Consider the following 21,990-nt stretch of genomic DNA (forward strand, 5'->3'; position numbering starts at 1 on the left):
ATGTATGACTTACCTCCTGTATCTCATCCAGAAATATAAGGGCGTCAGCTAACTCATTTGTACTTGAGGGAGTGAATTCTAGTTTAACCTGAGCTTCACAAGCCTTGGCAATGACAGCATCTACCTTTTTCTTAGCCTGCCGAGTGAGCGTCTCGTTAATGACCTGGAGTAGAGAGTCATAGTAGGGTAATCATTCCTACAAGCCTTGGGCATTTTTGCTATAGTTTTTATTTAATATTTGGCTGTAGTGAATTACATCAATCGTTGGGGCAATGGTCATCACTTATACTTTTATTTCACTTGAGATTTATTTAACCAGAACAGCCTTAATGTTATCCTGTTTCAACCGGTTGTTCATCATGGTCAAAAATCTACATTGTACATGAACCAAAAGCACCATACATCATTATAAAAAAAAGTACATTCATTAATATTGGTTATGATTTACCATAAGGTTCAATGAAATATGGTTATATGTCTATGTGTGCAGAATGTGCCTATGCTTGTTCTCACCTCCAGACAGCGGAGAGTGGAGGACACAAGATTCTGTTTAAGTTGTGTTTTGTCCACAAGCAGTATGCCAAGAGCTCTCTTCTGTTGGATAGCTAAAGCCTCCTTATGCTCACTGTGGTATACCTCGAGTGCTTTTTCGAAGAAGGACAGGTCTGTGAGATGAAGTGACCATATTTGTTATCTTGCATGCTTTGCACCTTTTAACTAAAACCTGTGCATGCTTTCTTATTGGGTGTGTTAGAGTGGCTGTATTCTATTAAGCAATATCTGCTTGTCAAGGTAGATAGGCATGTAATGTTTAATTTACCATAACAGCTCCAAAAACATATAGGTAAATACTCATTCATACCCTGCCCTTTTCCTTTCCATAATTAATACATTTATGCTTCTCCTAGTACGTTTCTTATATGTATACTTGTAAAAACAGATACAGTATTATGTACTAATAATAACGAAGATAAAGCACAGTAAATAAAAATTAGGAAAAAATAGAAATGAATATGTTCCGTCTGTGCACAAGCTTTGATCATAGCATCTGCAATAATGCTGGATGACCTTGTGCTGTTAGTAAAACCATGGTATCAATGCGGATATGTTTGCATATTAATAATTTTACCTACACCTACAATTTGATTTGAAACATAAATCAAAGAAATATTATTAGTGGTCTCTACATGAAGTCAGTTTAATTGTGTTTAAATGGTACAGTGTGGCTTGTAAACATTACTATTGTTTGTTTACAAGAAAACTTCTTAGGTGTTGGCAGAGGAAAGTTGAGTGTTGTTTTTTGTCAAGACTGATTATTCACAAAAGGCACAGATCTTGTTTAAGCATTTATATTTTTGTTTAAAACTTGACTTGTCTTTTTAAGTGTCAAAATATCTTTTCAAACAGCAGTACATCTGGCAATACAAACAAAAAAACATTAACAACTGTACTGCTCTTTGTGTGGTAAGCGGAAGATGTCTGTACTGTGATCCTGTTGTCGCATTGCTTCCAGATCCTGACTCTCATTCTCCTTATAGAACAGTTGAAAAGGCTCAAATGTGTGGGAATAGACTTTCGCTGTGTCAAAGGCAAACTGCAGCGATTCCTAAGGGGAAAACAAATCAGGCACATACGAGAGGTACAGGTTGAACCTCTGGAGAAAAAAGACAGAGCAGTAAAGTAAAAACCTACCTTGATGTTCTGGGTGATGCTTCGGAAGTGGCCATCAGTCTTCATAATATATCGCAAACTGGGGCTCAGTTCATGTCCATGTTTCTGGTTCTGAAAATAAACAAACACATCTAAATGTATATAGAAAGACTATATCGCAAACTGACAGTGTCAGTGTAAAAGTTATATTTCTGACATATCAAAATTCTACATTCACACCTGCTCTTTCACCAATTCTTGTGTCAAGTGTATGAACTGACAGCACTGTCTCCTGAAACTGATTAATGACCTTTGCAATAGTCTCCTACAGGAAATAAGAAATGAAATGACAAATACACATGCACATCACTGTAGATAGGAAGTGCATGGTAAATAATTAACTTACAGTGTAAAAGATCATAACAATTTAGGAAGCAAACCTGAAACTTTTTCTCAGAGGGTTCATAGGTCAAAGAATTTCTGTCTACCATCAGCTCAGCGATGAACATTGGTTGAACATAGGGAGTTCCTGGCTCAGCAGACTAATAAAGATACATGTACCAGACAAGCTGATCTTTTTCTGCTTCATAATGTGGCTCATTGTAAGTAACAACTGCATTAGTTTTATGATTAACAATATAGAAACACTGTCCCGACCTTATCCATCTCTGCATCAGCATGGTCAGTGGCAGCCATAGCATGCTGGTTCCAGCTCTGAATAATGGCATGGCTGGGTGTTTGACATACCCGCTCCTGGAGCATAGACAGTAGTTTGGCCACTGCATTCACCATCAAGGTATGTAAGGTGTTGATGACCAAATAATCAACAAGACAGATAAAGCTGGGCATATAAGGGACAGAGAAGGGTGGGACTGGATTAATGTGACACATATGTCTCACCAATGATGTCATTCACAGCAGACATTTGACTTCTCATAATGGGGAAAGCATACTAATGTGATGATGTTCTGACCAAGTGTGCCAATAAACTAGCCTAGTTAAGTGAAATTCAGTCATTGTTCATTTCAGTTTTTACACCAGTGTTTTCCAACTGCTACTGTACGTGTTATAAATGTCTTCTGTAACTAAAAAGCGGAAAGGGTCAAAAACAGGAAAGTTACCCCCTTTATTAATAACTATAATGATACTAATAATAATATCTATGTAACTATATCTAGTTATTATTTACCCACCTAATATGGCGGTGAGAGAGACAAGTCTTTTTGATCTCCATGACAGCTTTCTTCTTTTCATCATCTGTGTCATACTGAACACAACCATGTAATATAGAGGCCTTTGTACGTACATTTGTGTGTTCACATGCACTGTATGTATGCACTTTGACTACCAAATTCAGCTTGAGTTTCCATCAGATAATTGTGACACGTACAAACTGTCACCTCCTTTACCCAAGTCTTGAAATTTCTTCAAGTCATTCAGTATCTGTTGAATGATGAATAAAGGCAATGAGTTTCTAAGGGGCATAGAATGGTATAAAAATGTAGGCACATACACTTTAAACAGCAAGACGGGTTTTTCTACGAATGCATAATCGCACCTTTTGCAGTTGTGTGAACTGGGTGTCCTCGAACTCCTGCAGTGTGTAAATGTGTTTTTTCTTATGTGGCACTACTGCATGCTCGTACTAACTAGCTTGTCAGAGTCTGACAGACAAGACCAATAACAGTTGTAGAAATTGGGCATAAAAAATTTTTAGATTTTAAATAAATTAATTCATTTTTTAGGTGGTCATACTCACTACAGACTTACCAAGAACGATGTTCCGTAACTGCAAGCTTCTAAAGCTGATCTGCCCATTTACTCCACGCATATTCATATTCCTGGCCAGTGAGTTTGTTATTGTTGCTCTCATTATTCACCAAACTCCATCCCTGGTGTCCGTCCCACCTTTCATTGCCAATATGCTTATCTGTGAATTAACATTTAATTGAATCATTGTTATTGTAAATTGTTAATGTAAATTATATCATTTCCTCACCCCCACTTGTTCCAAGCCTGTATGAGTTTCTTCCTTCTGTTGAACATAGGAGAAATTTTGAAAAATGTTGGTACCCAGACAGCAGATGGTAACCACTGACTTCCATAATATTTTTTACCAATGTTACCTTCAACTCTCTGGTTACCAACATTCCTCAAAATGTCTTCTTTGTGTTCATCCAAAGAAACCCACTTATACAAGCTTAAAAGTAAATGATGAGTAAATTTTCATTTTTGTGTGAACTTCATTTAAGAACAAGAACAGGCATATATATTAAAACAATAAGCCTTTGGTAAGCCTAAACAAAACAGTTGTGCATTTATACATCTATATCTGGAATATAACTGACTTACCAGATGCATTTGAAAGTCAGGAAATTTCCTCAGTCTCTCCTCCAGGTTTTGCAGAGACTGAAGATCAGCTACTGGCAGTAGGTTTGATTCAAGACCTATGTCTTCTTCACTGACAGATTTTAGACCCTGAACTGTCCTATAGATTATCTTCATTTGGTCCATCATGATCTCTTGATTTGTGAGAATGTTACGCAGGAGGGCTGAAACAAAAGCAAGTAACTAAAATAAACCACCTAAATCCATATGGTACACAAGATGTAAAAGTGGTACACAATAGTATCACATTTCCCAATGAACAAATACAAGTATCAAGAAAAGTTTGAGGTCTTAATGGTCCATGTGGCTGGTGGTAAACATTCCCTCTCTGATGCATATCAGGGGAAGTGCAGCTTTTCTGCAGTGGGTCAGGGGGAGTATGACCTCTCTCAAACAAGTCGGGAGAAATACTGCTTCTCTGATTCGGGTCAGGAGAAGTGTGGACTTTCTGAAACAGGTGAGCAGTTGTGTGGCTTCTCTGAAGCGGATCAGAGGAAGTCTGGCCTCTCTGAAACGGCTCAGCAGTTGCACCATTTCTCTGTTGTGAATCAGGGGAAGCGTGACCTCTCTGAAGCAGGTCACGTGGAGTGCAGTCTTTGTCAAACAAGTTGGGAGAAGTACAGCTTGTGTGGAATCTCTGAAGCGGGTCAGGGTTAATGTGGCTTCTCACAAGTGGATCAGCAGTTGCATCGTTTCTTCGAGGCAGGTGAGAACGTGTGTGGGTCCTCTTAGGTACGTTAGAAGCATGATGACTTACGAGAGACATTTGGTAAACTATGTGGGGGTTTGCAGAAAGATAGAACAGATCATTTTTGGCATTTCACAAGTTAAATTCATCAATTACCTTACTCAAAATAACAACAACTGATACTGCCTACAAGTTTGTTGCTTTTGATTTGGCCAACACAGACTTCTGAGCAGATCCAGACTTCTGGAACGAGTGAAAGATCTTTGGAGCTCTAGGCAGTTCTTCTGTTCTGTTCAGAGAAAGAGAGAGAAGCTAAATGTAACATATTAGAAATAAGTAAACAAAAAAGAAAATTTATGGAAAGTTACCTTTTCTTTGCATTATCTTTTGACCGATCAAAACTGATTTCTTCATCCTCATCTTCTCCAGGAAAAAGTATGTTCTTCAGGCTAAATAATTACTTTGTTACTTACATATGTGCCACATGTTACAATACAGTGACTAAATGTAATCATGGATTATAAATAAAGACAACTTACTTCCTTCTTCGTTTTGCTTTTATTGGGGAATCCTCTCGATCTGTTGCAAGGTCTGTGTGTTCAACAGCTTCAGGTAGTTTTAATCTTGCCTCACCGTAACTGTCTGCAAAAGATTACAATAACTAGCAGTTATATTTCTGTGCGTGTTAAGACCAACGCATCAGAAACGTCTTCTAAAATGAAATCAGAAACACAATCTATAAAGTTATACTTACTTGATGTAAATATATTTCTGACCCTGTGTGGAGTCCATCCTTCCCCAGGTTGCTCCTTATTTTTTGCAGCTTTTACAACGTCCACTTTATTTGGTGGCCACATACATTCATTTTCATTGACCCAATTGGAAGGCACCACTTCGACTTCATTTGTTGTTTCAAAAATCACAATGTGATACATTGTCTAAACAAAAAAGTGTAATTTATTAATTTGTGTATCTTTTTTAAAATAATCTGCAGGGACACATTTGAATGGAAAAAGTGAGAAGACAGACTATTTTTTTGGATCTGTAATTGCACACAATCACAGATACAAAGAGAGCCACAAAAAATAAACTACAGATTTACTGGACCCATGATAACAAAAAATTTTATATGTACCATATAAATCAATAGCTGCAGAGTGGTTTGTTTAAATGCAGCAAAGGTATAACAACAAACTTGTCATGAAATGGCAGTCTGACATACTTTTGCACACTCTCCGCTATCTGAAAATGTTTCACAGTCATAGACAAGCTAGAAACCATGAAGATGCCTAACTCCCTAGAGTCAAAAGGGTATTCAAAGAATGATTCTTGGCATCTGTATTCCCTACCTACAATATATTCCACTCCACTATCAACAATAATATTTTCAACCAAAACAAACCTATACTTTATTTTGATGCAGGAATCTCTATTTGTAGCTTTGATAACTGCACCATACATGGACAACACTTTAAACTGTTTAACGTCTCCCGTGAAAAACTGTGGTACTGGTCCTTCAGTATGTTCCGATTTATAATCTTTGGATGTCTGTGCTTTAAGGTTACAGTTGGAACTGGCTTCATCATTTTCAGACAACCTGCGGATAACTTGTGTCAACGGATTACGTGGGCCTCTAACCACTTTTTTAAGATAACCCAAGAAATTCTCATACGGAAAAGATGAAAATAAATCCAAATTACCATGGATTTTTACATCTTCACATAGATGCACCAAAACCATGAAAATTGTAAAATAAAAATTCTGGTCCATATAGCCGACCAAAATGTTCAATAAAAGATACCAAAAGAGATTTGGCCAGATTGTTCATCGTCAAACAATATTCTGAACTCAGTAATATGAATACACCAACTGACAAAAGCATGAAATTGTCATATATTTGAGACTTTAACACACCCTTCAGTGCAACAGGCCCAGTGTACAGCAGGAACTGGCGAAACTCTGAAGCCTTCCACCTACTTCTTTCAGCCAGTGTACGTGGTCTTCTAGTGAACTCTAAAGGAATGTAATCCCTCAAAGAAAGCAGTCTCTCTGAAATCAAGGAAGCTTGACTGCTTGACATACGACAACGCAGGGGTCCAGGAGGACCCATCCACAAATCAAGCAGACGCCTCATAACCCCTAAACATACTAAGTTCATGTAATCGTAAGGGAAGCTGGCAACCATGTCAATATTAAGGTCAGCCAAAGGTGAGTGTTCATGGTGGTGTTCTGCATCTGTATTTTGTCTAAAGCATTCATCAGTTCTACGCCTTGCATTTAAATCAGGGAATGTCATTCAATGTCCTATACGGACACCAGTTTGGTGACACTTGTCACATCCATGGTATGCACAGTGTGATTTCACACCTTTGACAAAGGCTCGGGCTGGGGTGTCACATACAACAGAGCAAATGTTCAAAAAGAACCTCTTTCCCTGATAAACAAACCCACTGCTCAGTGACTTTAATTCACTCACCAGATGTTGCAAATACTCTGACAAGGACTTTGGTTTAGTGTTGCCACAAAAAAGACCAATCAGCACTGGTTTCTCGCTGTACCCCTGCAACATGCCTAGAATGGGCCAAAACCGAGTACTACTACTTTTGAACAGGGGTAAACCGTCAAAATTCAGCTGTAATTTAAATGGGTGTCTATTTGGGACAACACACCACACCTTATTCAACAGTTCATGAAATTAATTTAGTATTCCAAAGTAGTGAAACAATCCACCTGATAAAGTTTCTATGTTGTATGTTGTTCTTGTTTTAAGTAATGTTCCCCCATCTTTTGGCAGAGAGGGATGGTGAACTTGTAAAATGCAAAGCAGGGCTGATAACGCAATCAGGGGAATGCTAAATTCAGTGGCCCAGTCAGCAAGAGAATCCCTCAAGTCATCAATAGTGTCACTGCATGCATCACTATGCTCCATTTCCTCCTCATCAGACACAAACCTATCCTTTGGAATCTGCACGTCCCCTCCATCTCTGCTGCCCTGCAACTCCTCCTCAAACCATATAGAAGTTTCATCATTTAGACTCTCTGTATAATTTCTTTCAAAGTCCTGACTGCTCCACTCCACTGAACTATTAGTTCATCAACTTTTTTTTAATGCCCGTCTTCTCACATTGCTCCTCTCATTGTAACTCCAATTACCCTCCATACCAACAGCCTGTCTCAAATTTCTTGTTCAAGCACAGTCCTGTAGGAAAAGAGAGAAAAAAAAGATTAACATTGAAGATGCCTATTCAACTAATCAAGATTTACCTATATATGATAATACTGTAGCTCTAAAACTGTTTTATTAATAAATTTGTTAGATCATAAAATGAAGTGCTTCTAGGCCAGAGGCTTTCTTATTGTTTTATTTATGTGTACAAACAGGGTTTAAAACTTTTTCATTCACCAGCCAATTTGGCTACTCAATATTTAAGTTATTACAGGCCATTCAGAAGGTCTACTAGCTGAAACTAAAATATCAAAAATATCCTGATTATCAAAGTCACAGATTACATTTAGATATAATGAAATCTTATTATACAACCACTGAATGAATTTCAGCTTTACAAGTGAATCACTGTTACTGATTTCGCTGTGATTTTTCCTATCATTTTGACAGCATTACATTGTTCCGTACATCGGATAGAAAGCACCAGACATTCCGCAGACCGGTCTATGGTCTGTACTGGCGCTCTCAAGTCCAAGGCAGCAGTTACAGTATATTAACAGAGTTAACAAACCACATGGTTTGAAATAACCGCCAAATGCCGTTTTGGCGGTTTTATTTGCCGTTTTATTTCTTTATTATTCTATACAGAATAATAAAGAAATAAAGACATAAAGAAAGTGTCGAGCATGAACCGAGCCAGCGGTAGTCCCGCCACGGTCGATTTTTAACGGCATTTGGCGGTTATTTCAAACCACATCTTGTTAACTCTGTTAATTTCAATTCCTCATTTTAAAAAAGGCCAAATATTAATGCAAAAGTCTTAAATCTTGTCATTGATATTTGTCCAGGTTAAATAAAAATACTACAGTAAGAGAGCAGTACACACGTCATCGAAGACTTGATCTGTTTCGGCAGGAGTGCAAAGAGAACACGTATCTACAATATCTAATATGTATTATTATGTATTTTAATATTATATATTGGGTTAGTTGTACACAACATATAACTTTCCTTACCTGAACAGCGGTTGCCTGACATACGTCTTCACTCTTCAGCGGGAGAAAACTAACTAATTTCAACCGACGCTGTATCACGTGAACCTCATCCACCAACCAGAAAACCTGCAGTTACCATGGAGATCGCACCAATATAAACAATCGACCGCCAAGTTCTAACTTTACATATTTTCAAATAAACTATGATTTAGGAAAAATTTTATATATTTAGTAAGATTATAGATTTTGTGGCACTTAAACTAAAAAGGATTGAAAATATAGACAATTTTTTTTTGATTTTTTAAAAAATATATAAGTTTACAAAAACGAATTAAAATAATAAATAAATAATACTTTGTAAGCTAATTCAAATTTATTGATTATTTAATTTTGTGAAACGTAAACACTATATTTATTAATTATTTTTCATTTTTATAATCATAGCTTTTTTGAGAATCTTGCCCAGCAGGCCTAATCCAGTACACAAAGTATGGCCCATAATCGCTACACTGATCTGGGCCATTCACCTCCCATCCACAATCGGCCCAAATGTAGTCCGCTGTCATACAGGCAGTGCCACGCATGGCCCACAGTTGGCTGACATGATGCATGCCATTGCCGGCAACACGCCAGCAGTGCCATTATTACGCCACATTTGGGCCAAGTCCGTTTGCTATGTGAGATGGTGTCATAATTTTGCCTGCTAAAATTTCACTAATTTCTAGACATTCTATGTAAATAACACCGGTCTCAATAGTTAGCACAACTATTCAACTGAATGTCTGAATTTTATCAATTTACCATTACTGGTTTCAAAGTTGTGACAGTGGGTGTAGGACCTGTTAGAGGTGCAGAACCACTTTTGAAATGCTCTCAACCACCACTGATTGGTCAGATGTCAAAACATTGTCTTGTGATGTAGTCTCATCTTTGATGACGGGCTGAAAGAGATCATGCAGTTCCAGTACATCTCAGTGAGGGGTGAGGGTGCTGTTTTGTGCACCCACTAAAGTTACCAAATATGGTCCCTTGCCCGATAAAGGAAGGAAAATGACAAAAATGCAGGTAAACGCAATGAAGCCTTAATATTTTCATCTTAAAGGCTGCCATCTTTGCACACACCACGTTAATTTTTTGTTAAACTTAGTCTTACTCTTTCCATATGAATAGAGGGAGGGGAGGATTCTGTGGCTGGATCTGTTAAACATATTATGTGGAAATATAGAAATATCCAATAAATAATCATATTCTTCAAATTCCCATGGATTTGCTGTGGTATGCCATAGACCACTTTTGTCCCGCCAGGCAATGCCCTGCCGTTCTTCTGGGTACCACCACAAATATATATCAGACCTGTGAAAAAACACATAACCCATATACTGACACATACAGTACCATGAAGACCACTGTATTTTCAAGATGTTTATTCTCAAAATTAGGGTTTTGTAACCAATTGTCATTAAATTTACATTTACCTATGGTAAAAGACTAATGCAGAAACTTTCCCGCAGTTCACGCAGCTGCCGGAAAGAATGTGTTAAATAAACTCCCCTCAAACGCGTATTTTAGTTGGTTCCACCTATTTCGTTCTGCGTAACAAATACGCGAAAGGATTTCAAATTGATTTCAAGATCTTTATGGGTCTGTTAGATTTCATTTTAAGACCTTTGAAACGTGAATTTAAGACATTTTAATGCTAATTAAGGCCTTAGTTTTATAATATGGAATTTAAGACTTTTTAAGGATCCGCGGACACCCTGCAACAGTGTAGTTGCTGATTGATTCCTTCACAACATGCACATTGGTTACAGTTACATAGTGTTTGTTTAAGAAATGACATATCCAATTCCACCTTCATTGTTGGCTAATGTGAACACTACCTAGCACATGTACGTAAATCATGTTTCTATGTTTCCTATTTCTATTGTTACACCCTGTAGTTTGTACCTTTTTATTTATTAATATAGTTTTTACTTATTTATGGCATTGTGCAGAGCAAAGAATTTCATTGTACAGGTAAATGTGTTTTTGTATATGCTATGATAATGAAGTCTGAATCTTGAAAAATGCTAAGTCAACATGATGTTGATATTTAATAAATGTAATTATTGTTGATCTGCAAACTTGGGAAAGCTTATCTGTGTTATATTCTGCATGATTTTCAATAAATTCTTACTTAAGAAATAGGTTGTCTTTGGAAGAATGTTTTTTGGTTATAAGAGTAATGTAAATGTAATTCAAGCTTTGTAACAAATAACTATACAGTGCTTTAGTCAGCTAAGTCATCAAAGTGCCCATGTAAACCATAACAAGGATAGTACATGCTCAAGTCATTTTTGTTGGCCAAAAACTGGTTTATGAAAAGACTATGCATAAACTTTACTTGACTTAGCTTTTGGCCAAGACCTGACTCTGGAGCTGTTAATGTTCATGCAAATAATTTAAGGGCATTTAGATGAATAAATTCCAAAAAAATCAGACCATTAATGATAAATGCAATAAATAATTCTTAAGATGTCTGGTTTAGAGACAGTGGCACTGAGACAAAGACAGGAGGCAGAGCTGGAGGTAGCAGAGCTGAAGATGTTGAGGTTCTCTCTGGGAGTGACAAGGATGGATAGGATCAGGAATGAGTACATCAGAGGGACAGCTCATGTTAGATGTTTTGGAGAAAAAGCTAGGGAAGCCAGATTGAGATGGTTTGGACATGTTCAGAAGAGGGACAGTGAATACATTGGTAAAAGGATGCTGAGGTTAGAGCTGCCAGGAAGGAGGCCTAGAGGAAGACCAAAGAGGAGGTACAGGCTGTGCAAAGATGCCCCTGAGACAATCCAGCACATAACAGCAGATTGTAAGATGCTAGCAGGCAGAGCGTACATGGAACGCCATAACCAAGTGACCGGAATAGTGTACAGGAACATCTGTGCCGAGTATGGGCTGGAGGTCCCAACACACACACACCACCCATAAGGGTGAGAAGGGAAATTTCTTTTAATTTTATATACAGGGATATATATATATATATATATATATATATATATATATATCCCTCCTGTTAATGTCTTCACATTGTGTATCACACCCCTTGTCCTCCAGGTCAAAATTGATCCACCCGCACTACAGATTCAAAATAAAGCAATTTAATTTCATTTAAAATTCCAAATCTATTTTGCATGAAGAAACAACCTGTCATTCATCAGAAACTGTGAACATCAGTTTTGCCTTTTTACAATGCAGAATTACTGCATTCATTCAGTAGACATGATAGAGTGACATGATATATGTTTTACATATATATACATATATATATAAGTGACAATATTTTTTTTTATCAATAAATAATAACTGTATAGCCCAAAAAAGTATCACAAATGTGCAGAAACCATACAGAAGTGCCATTTTCTAAAGGCACTTTGAATAATAGTCAATTGTGAACAACATAAATGAACAAGGAAATCTGAGAGAGCAACCAGAACCACTACAGGAGAATAAGCGAATAATGCAGGCCACTCCCTAAACACACACAATCTCAATACATTGCAGGAACAAGATAATCAATGAGCACATGTAGGGCATTAAGCAAGTGTGTGTGCATGGAGTTTACAGGTATATTTTTAGCATTTGCAGCACACAGAATGTGTTTCACAGTCCTTTGGTGGGAAGTACTCATATCTCTTCCTCTTACTGGCCCCAGCTGTGGTTTTCAGACGGTACCCTTTAAAAAGCCTGAAAAACATGACACCATTCTGTGCCACCACAGTGTTGTAATGAAATTCCAATTGAAATAATATGGAGGGTTTCCATATTGGGCATGGGTCTCTGACTTTTTTTTGATCAATTTGTCCTAAAGGATTTTTTGGCAAAACCTGAACACCCCCGTGACCCAGTGCAAACCACCATGACCTGTAGCCAATTATTTCAGTGTGAGCCCTTTAAAAAGCCTGAAAACATGACATCAATCTGAGTCACCATAGAGTTACATTGTATGGAATTCTCATTGAAACTATATGGTGGGTTTGGGTCATCACCAAAGCAACAATGTTGAAAATAAGACATGGGTGTCATTGACTTTTTTTAATCGGGATGCCCTAAAGGAATTTTGTGCCAAATTACATTCCAGTGTGACAAACAAAATTTTTTGGTCTCAATACAAATTGTCCTTAAACGAGACACAAAGGGGATGCCAACTCCCTGGCTGCGGTATCGGAAAACCCGAAAAGTTATCAAAATAATTTTATACCTCTTGATGCTCCACTTTTCTAGGTAAGGTCATTCAGCCAAAAGCCCTAGGAGGAGTTGGTTAAAGTACGACATGCAAAAACAGTATTTTGTAACAGAATTTTGTAAAATTCCCATTAGAAAGGAATGGCGGATTTCGGGCATCGCCATGGCAACACCATTGAAAATGGGGCATGGGTGTAATTGGCTTTTTTGATCAGGATCCCCTAAAGGATTTTTGTGCCAAATTATATTCAAGTGTGACAAAGTAAATTTTTTGGTCTTCATTCAGTTTGGTCATAAACGAGCGAAAGAGCGGACGCCAACTCTCTGGCTGCGGTACCGGAAAACCGTAAAAGTTATCAAAATAATTTGGATAACTTTTGATGTTCCGCATCTCTAGGTGATGTTGACCAAGAATGAGGTCATTTGGCCAAAAGCCCTAGGACAAGTTTGTTAAAGTATGACGTGCAAAAACGGTACATTTTGTAAAATTCCCATTGGAAATGAATGGCAGGTGTTCATCATCGCCACGGCAAAACCGTCGAAAATAGGGCATGGGTCTGATTGACTTTTCTGATGAGTATATGCTAAAGGATTATTGTGCAAATTTATATTCAAGTGTGACAAAGTAAATGTTTTGGTCTCAATACAAATTGTCCATATGCGAGGGAGAAAGCAGAGCCAACTCCCTGGCTGCGGTACTGGAAAGCCATAACAGTTATCAAAATAATTTGGATCTCTTGATGCTCCACATCTCTAAGTGAGGTCATTCAGCCAAAAGCACTAGGATGAGTTTGGTTAAGTAAGTCGTGTGCAAAAATGGTACATTTTGTAAAATTCTCATTGGAAATGAATGGAGGCTTTCGGTCATCGCCACGGCAACACCTTTGAAAATAGGGCATAGGTCTGATTGGCTTTTTTGATCGGTATCCCCTAAAGGAATTTTGTGCCAAATTATATTCAAGTCTGACAAACTAAATTTTTTGGTCTCCATTCAAATTGGACATAAACGAGTGAAAGAGCGGACGCCAACTCTCTGGCTGCGGTACCGGAAAACCGTAAAAGTTATCAAAATAATTTGGATAACTTTTGACGTTCCACATCTCTAGGTGAATCAGACAAAGAATCAGCTCATTTGGCCAAAAGCCCTAGGACAGGTTCGTTAAAGTACAACAAAAATAGGGCATGGGTCTGTTTGGCTTTTCTGATCGGGATGGCCTAATGGAATTTTGTGCCAAATTTGGTACATTTTGGAAAAACTAAATTTTTGGCTCTCCATACAAATATTTGATTCAATCTGTAGGGGGGCGCTATTGCACCAATCGTGATTTTGTTCTATCACATGGGTTCAGGCCCATGGGGACTACAATTCATCAATTGATCCCATTCAAATCCGACGATGCGTGTGGAAGTTATAACAATTTGAAAGTTTGAGGGCGGGGCAAAAATCGTAGGTCACATGGTCGGCGGCGTCAAGGGAAAACCGTGAAAGTTAGCAAAATAATTTGGATAACTTTTGACCCCCCTCATCTTTCGATGATTTTGACCAAACCACAGCTCATTCGGTCAAAACCCCTAGGACGAGTTTGTTAAAGTTCGAAGTGTGCAAAAATGGCGAGATCGCAATTTTCAAATTTCAGTCCAATATGGCGGACTTCCTGTTTGCTGTGCAGCATCGCCGTCATATGGTTTTTTGCTTGCCTTGACACGAAGAACATGTGTACCGGATTTGGTGGCTGTGCGATTAAAAAAGTGTTGGTCGGGCCCCTATTGGCGCAATGTCACTTTTGTAGGGGGCGCTGTAGAGCCATTGTTTTGAGGTTGTTTACAAAAGTATTAAAAAACAAAATTTTTTCATGATCCTGAATTTTGGGCAAATTTTCGTGAGTTTTCGAATATTTTGAGGGGGTCAAAGTTGAGGTTTTTACGCAGAAGAATAAAAAGAAATATAGCCGCAAGCGGCGATGAACGGCCCTCGCCGTTCGCGACCCGCCGTGACCCGCCGCGTTCCCCTGTATCCACCCGTGTCCGTCCATTACAGCCCAGCCCGTGACCAGCCCCTGGTGCCGAAGTCAAACTGTGTAGCCAGTGATTTCAGTGGGATCCATTTTTACAACCTGAAAACATGACAGCCATTTTGTGTCCCATTAGACAGAATTCTCATTGAAAATATATGGTGTGTTTCGGTCATTGCCAAGGCAACACCATTGAAAATAAGGCATGGGTCTGATTGACCTTTTTGATCAGGACGTCCTAAAGGATTTTTGTGCCAAATATCATTCATATGTGACAAAGTACATTTTTTGATCTCAATACAATTTTTCCATGAGTGAGGCACAAAGCGGAGGCCAAAGCCCTGGCTGTGGTACAGGAAAAAACGTAAAAGTTATCAAAATCATTTGGATAACTCTTGATGCTCCACATCTGTAGGTGATGTTGACCAAGAATGAGGTCATTTGGCCAAAAGCCCTAGGACAAGTTCGTTAAAGTACGTGCAAAAACGGTATATTTTCTAAAATTCCCATTGGAAATGAATAGCAGTTGGTTAAAATTGTGCTGTGCCAAAATGCAAAAAACCAGCAGTGTCCACAATCACTAAAACAATGCAGACCAATTACAAATATAATCTTTGAAATTGTACTATATGTACAGTATTAATAATTGTATTGCGTATTATTTATAATCTACTAATTACCCATAACTAATAAAGTCTAGTCAGACAAACAGGAAGCGAGACAGCCAATCGGACAGCAACAGGCGGGTCTTAGAGCAGTTTGGGGCTTGATTGACAGTGGGCAGGGCCAGTCTCTCTGTCGTGCGCTTTATGAGGAGACGACAGGAGGGAAGACTGAAATGGCAGATCGTTGTATAGTAGAGAAATGTCTGTCTTTTTAACCAAACACAGTGTTTATCTCAGGACTACTCTGTCTGGATGCTTTTATGTGCTGCTGGGATCTTGTCCTGTCTCAATAAGGCGCCCTTATGACCGGAAGTTCTTGACAGGTAAATGAGTTTTGCCAAGGTTGATTACATGTCTCATAGTGGCAACTACATTTCCAGACTTCATAAATGAAAGCAGCAGTTCATTTGAGCTGTGTTAAACAGGGGCTACGTTCAGCAAGCTAGTCGGTAGCTATTAGCTTGATCCCGCTTGGTAAAACGTTTCTTTACAGCCTTTGTAACCATCTCTCGTTACGGGACACGTTCGATGCAATGTCCCTCAAATAATCTGCGTTATTAGATGTAGGTTTGAGCAATATTTTTGTAATACTTGAAGTTAGCTCGGACGCCGAGTAATTTAACCGCACTACAAGTCCCAAAATGCATTGCATCCGCTTCCTTTCCCTCTGATGCAGCGATGAGGACACAGCTGCTCTAAACACGGAGCTTACCGAGTGAATTTAGGATTTATAAGAAATGAGCACAGGAAAAGCGAACTGTAAAAACTCTTATAAACAGATGGAAGAAGAGAGTGTTTGGAGGACAAAATGTGGTTTGTGACTGGATTTATTTGATTTTAACAGTATAATTAATTTTAACAGTATAATTAATTACTTCTGTTAATTAGTTGTTCTTGTTAATACCCTGACTACATAGATTATTATATATAGGACTCAGAAGGATTCTACAGGGAGTGATGTCTGTGTGGTCAGCTGTAAATGAACACTATACAGGCAGTTCTGCACTGACTTTAGTAAATACCAAAACAATTTCAACCAAATTCTGTAACTACAAGTGTGTTCAGACATGTATAAGTGTAAGATGTGTTTTAATTTCTTAGGCTCAGTTCTGCTCTAATGTGTTAATGTGATCTCTTTTTAGAACCCGTGTCAAAGCTGTCTGCAGGGACAGGTTCACAGGAGAAGACGTCCACATTCACCAGGCCAAGCTGGAGTTTTACTGTTAAGTTATTGGAGTTCGAGCTGTTTGTGTGCAGATATGGCTCAATGTGTAGGACACATATCAGCCATAAAGCTAATGACTTTGCTCCATTTAGACCCTAACCTGTAGTGTGAGCACAGTTGTCTACCTTATCACCTACAGTATTTTCCCTGTTGCGAAGTCCTATCAAACACAGCTGTTACATTAATAACAAAATAAAGTATAAAATGAAATTAAGGGCAATCACCAGTGGATGAAAATTTACTGTTTCAACTGTTTCTACTGCTTTAGAGTGTTCATGTTGTATGCAACCTTACACTGACATGTACAGTGGGTACGGAAAGTATTCAGACCCCTTTAAATTTTTCACTCTTTGTGTCATTGCAGCCATTTGCCAAAATCAAAAAAGTTCATTTTATTTCTCATTAATGTACACTCAGCACCCCATCTTGACAGAAAAAACCAGAAATGTAGAAATTTTTGCAAATTTATTAAAAAAGAAAAACTGAAATATCATATGGTCATAAGTATTCAGACCCTGTGCTCAGTATTGAGTAGAAGCACCCTTTTGAGCTAGTACAGCCATGAGTCTTCTTGAGAATGATGCAACAAGTTTTTCACACCTGAATTTGGGGATCCTCTGCCATTCTTCCTTGCAGATCCTCTCCAGTTCTGTCAGGTTGGATGGTGAACGTTGGTGGACAGCCATTTTCAGGTCTCTCCAGAGATGCTCAAATTGGGTTTAGGTCAGGGCTCTGGCGGGGCCAGTCAAGAACGGTCACAGAGTTGTTCCGAAGCCACTGCTTTGTTATTTTAGCTGTGTGCTTAGGGTCATTGTCCTGTTGAAAGGTGAACCTTCGGCCCAGTCTGAGGTTCTGAGCACTCTGGAAGAGGTTTTCTTCCAGGATATCTCTGTACTTGGCCGCATTCATCTTTCCTTCAATTGCAACCAGTTGTCCTGTCCCTGCAGCAGAAAAACACCCCCACAACATGATGCTCCCACCACCATGTTTCACTGTAGGGATTGTATTGGGCAGGTGATGAGCAGTGCCTGGTTTTCTCCACACATACCGCTTAGAATTAACGCCAAAAAGTTCAATCTTGGTCTCATCAGACCAGAGAATCTTATTTCTCATAGTCTGGGAGTCCTTTATGTGTTTTTTGGCAAACTCTATGCAGGCTTTCATGTGTCTTGCACTGAGGAGAGGCTTCCGTCGGGCCACTCTGCCATAAAGCCCCGACTGGTGGAGGGCTGCAGTGATAGTTGACTTTGTGGAACTTTCTCCCATCTCCCTACTGCATCTCTGGAGCTCAGCCACAGTGATCTTTGGGTTCTTCTTTACCTCTCTCACCAAGACTCTTCTCCCACGATTGCTCAGTTTGGTTGGACGGCCAGGTCTAGGAAGAGTTCTGGTCGTCCCAAACTTTTTCCATTTGAGGATTATGGAGGCCACTGTACTCTTAGGAATCTTGAGTGCTGCAGAAATTCTTTTGTAACCTTGGCCAGATCTGTGCCTTGCCACAATTCTGTCTCTGAGCTCCTTGGGCAGTTCCTTCGACCTCATGATTCTCATTTGCTCTGACATGCACTGTGAGCTGTAAGGTCTTATATAGACAGGTGTGTGCCTTTCCTAATCAAGTCCAATCAGTTTAATTAAACACAGCTGGACTCCAATGAAGGAGCAGAACCATCTCAAGGAGGATCAGAAGAAATGGACAGCATGTGAGTTAAATATGAGTGTCACTGCAAAGGGTCTGAATACTTATGACCATGTGATATTTCAGTTTTTCTTTTTTAATAAATTTGCAAAAATTTCTACATTTCTGTTTTTTTCTGTCAAGATGGGGTGCTGAGTGTACATTAATGAGAAATAAAATGAACTGTTTTGATTTTGGCAAATGGCTGCAATGACACAAAGAGTGAAAAATTTAAAGGGGTCTGAATACTTTCTGTACCCACTGTACATGTTTTTGGACTGTGGGAGGAAACCAGAGTACCTGGAGAAAACCCACACAAGCACAGGGAGAACATGCAAACTCCACAAAGAAAGGCCCCTGATGGGTTTCAAACCAGGAACCTTTTTGATGTGAGGCAGCAGTGCAAACCACTCACCCACCATGCTGTCCAATTGATTAAACTATCTAAAACAAACAACCAACTAAAAAAAAAAAAAAAAAAAAAAAAATCAAAATCAAAAATCTTTTGGTGAGAACTAAGAGGTACATAGAGGTTTGTAACTTTGTTACTGATGTTTAACAGACTATTTAAAAGTTGCATTCAATTTGCTTACAGATAGACACCAATCAGTTATAACACTGTAACCACTGGCAGGTAAAACGAATAGCATGGATTATCTCATTACAGTGGGTGGGGCACATTAGACAGCTAGTGAACATTTAGTCCCTGAAGTTGATGTGTCTGAAGCAGGAAAAACACACAGGTACAAGGATCAGAGTGACAGACTCACTGATGACATACTGCAGGTTAAACTTTCATCCTTTTCATTTTCTTTCAATCTTTGTACATTGGTATCTATGAAGAGAAACATTCAGCAATTATAGTGGTGACATTACAACTCCCGTGTACACACTATTAGACAGGTGGTCATAATGTTATGTCTGACTACATTTTTAACACTGTACATTAAAGTAAACACTGAAGCATCCTGAAAACATGTTATTCTAATGCAGTAAACCCCGTTATTACAGTAACTCTTAGGAGAAATCTTATTAGCTTTGGTAACCCTCCCCCATACTTCTCATGTTGCACAATCACTTGGGTTCATAAGCTGGTGAGTTACATTTACAGCACTGTACTGCCCTCTGATGTCTTTGTGCTCCTTCAGGACTCCTGTCATTTGGAGTGAAAGAGTCGGCCTGGGTCAATAAGGTCTTCACCTCAGTCAACGTGCTTGTACTCTTGTTCGTCATCATCTCCGGCTTTGTCAAAGGAGACGTACACAACTGGAAGATAGCTGAAGAATCCCTCATAAATATCACCATAGTTACAAGGTAACTGTTAATATCCTAATTGCATAGTCTGCACGTAGTATGTGGTACACACCCAAAAATGGTAGGTGGTCTTATACTTGTATAGCTCTTTTCTACACTCAAGTGCACTCAAAGCGCTTTTACACTATTTTGCCCATTCACTCAAACAATCACTCACACACTCTTACACTGGTAGAAAAGTTCAGTGTCTTGGGGTTCAGTGTCTTGCCCAAGGATGCTTCAACAAGTGGACTAGTGAAGCCAGAGGTCACACCACCAACCCTTTGGTTCATGGCTGACCTGCTCTACCACCTGAGCAACAGCCACCCTAATCTGATTAATAAAGCCAGTAAAATAGAGGTTAACACCAAACATCACAGGAACAGTAAAACAGGTAAACTCTGGTTAATAATACTCACACATTTTGGTACTACTACTGAATTTACAAATTGGACACATATTTCTTATTTAATGAACAGCATGACTTTCAGTGTCATTGTCATCGGTTCTAGTGCTGTTATAAAATGACATGTTTCAGGAACTTGTCAGTGACGGCCAACGTGAGCAGTGATTATGGAGTTGGAGGTTTTATGCCCTACGGCTTCAGTGGGACATTAGCTGGAGCTGCCACCTGCTTTTATGCATTTGTTGGATTTGACTGCATTGCAACAACAGGTGAGACGCTGACATGTTATGATCTGTTATGATATGTGATTTAATAGCTTCATCAGAAAAATGTAATAATACCTCTACGTGTGTAACAGGCGAGGAGGTGATGAACCCTCAGAGAGCCATTCCCATCGGCATTGTGGTGTCTCTGACCGTGTGTTTCCTGGCGTACTTTGGCGTGTCAGCTGCACTCACTCTGATGATGCCCTACTACCTGTTGGATGAGAAGAGCCCTCTGCCCATGGCCTTTGAGTATGTGGAGTGGGGCCCTGCCAAATATGTGGTCGCTGTGGGTTCACTGTGTGCCCTGTCTACCAGGTAACCACTGGATTTGCTTTTGTAAGATAAGTTGTAAAGAAATCAATAGTTATGGTAGATGGAAGCATTTAGGTTTAATTTCTGATTGATGTGCAAGTGATTAATGGGATATCTGAGATCTGGTCAAAATTATGACCAGATCTACATCTATGTCTTGTTATGGGATTGATTTCTGTTGTAATGGGCTCTACACATAATTCTCTTTTTTATGAGATACCTGCATGAACCTTATAATATACTGTTTATAATTAAAGCATCATATGAAAAGGCTTGTTTGTATATTGGTGTGACTTAATTATGTCTTTCTTTCCTGAGGGTAAGTTTTACAAGTTCCTGTTCAGGTTTCTATAGGCAAACACTGGTGGATGACGTTACTTTCCACTTAAGTTCTGAATCAATTCATTTTTCCTGGAATCAGTGCATATGCTGTTACTTTTCCAAATGGTTCTGCAATGCAGCTAGTTGCTTTCACATTTTTATCATCTGTGAAACTACTTTAATTCACATTTCCCTGCTTTTATATGTTTAAAAGGAACATACAAGCTTCTGGGAAATCAAATCAAAAGTTTATAAATTTAGTATTATTAAAGACATGGGGTGTCCTCAATGGTCCCAGTGGGTAAAAAAAGGCATCAGTGACGTGTAATTCTCCTCTGAGCAGTAGGTGTCTCATTCATTTGACTTCAGGTAATGAATAAAAAATGAGGAATATGATGATGGAATTGTTACCAGCAGGAAAGAAAGACACTCATTGACTTTGATCGTGCTGTGAAGCTTTGATGATGTGACTGTAGCTGTATGTGTGTGTTGTATTTGGGGTGCTTGACTAACGTGTTGGTCTTGCATGTCTCTGCTGTCTCATGCAGTCTGCTGGGCTCCATTTTCCCTATGCCTCGTGTAATCTATGCTATGGCAGACGATGGGGTGCTTTTCAAAACCTTAGCCCGAATCAATCCTAAGACGAAGACCCACTTATTGCCCCTATGAGCTCGGTTTGTTTTGTTGTTCGGTGGAGTTTTGTT

The 21,990-nt window shown here is 38.9% G+C and overlaps 1 protein-coding gene across 1 annotated transcript; it reads left to right on the forward strand.

Moving 5' to 3' along the window:
* The first annotated feature begins 4,332 nt into the window (after positions 1–4,332).
* LOC113145006 (cationic amino acid transporter 2-like) lies at positions 4,333–21,955 on the forward strand. The gene is made up of 5 exons (XM_033325113.1): positions 4,333–4,684; positions 19,822–20,002; positions 20,520–20,656; positions 20,746–20,968; positions 21,835–21,955. The coding sequence occupies exons 1-5, from the start codon at positions 4,333–4,335 to the stop codon at positions 21,953–21,955; spliced, it is 1,014 nt and encodes a 337-aa protein (XP_033181004.1).
* Positions 21,956–21,990: the final 35 nt, after the last annotated feature.

This window comes from Mastacembelus armatus, unplaced genomic scaffold (genome assembly GCF_900324485.2).
Source record: "Mastacembelus armatus unplaced genomic scaffold, fMasArm1.2, whole genome shotgun sequence".
Taxonomy (NCBI): domain Eukaryota; kingdom Metazoa; phylum Chordata; class Actinopteri; order Synbranchiformes; family Mastacembelidae; genus Mastacembelus; species Mastacembelus armatus.

Excerpts from the sequence above, each read along its gene's own strand:
- LOC113145006 (XM_033325113.1), top strand. The coding sequence starts at position 4,333 with ATGGTCCATGTGGCTGGTGGTAAACATTCCCTCTCTGATGCATATCAG. Across the intron at positions 4,685-19,821 it reads GTGTGGAATCTCTGAAGCGG|TTTGTGCTCCTTCAGGACTC; the intron begins GTCAGGGTTAAT and ends CCCTCTGATGTC. Across the intron at positions 20,969-21,834 it reads CTGTGTGCCCTGTCTACCAG|TCTGCTGGGCTCCATTTTCC; the intron begins GTAACCACTGGA and ends TGTCTCATGCAG.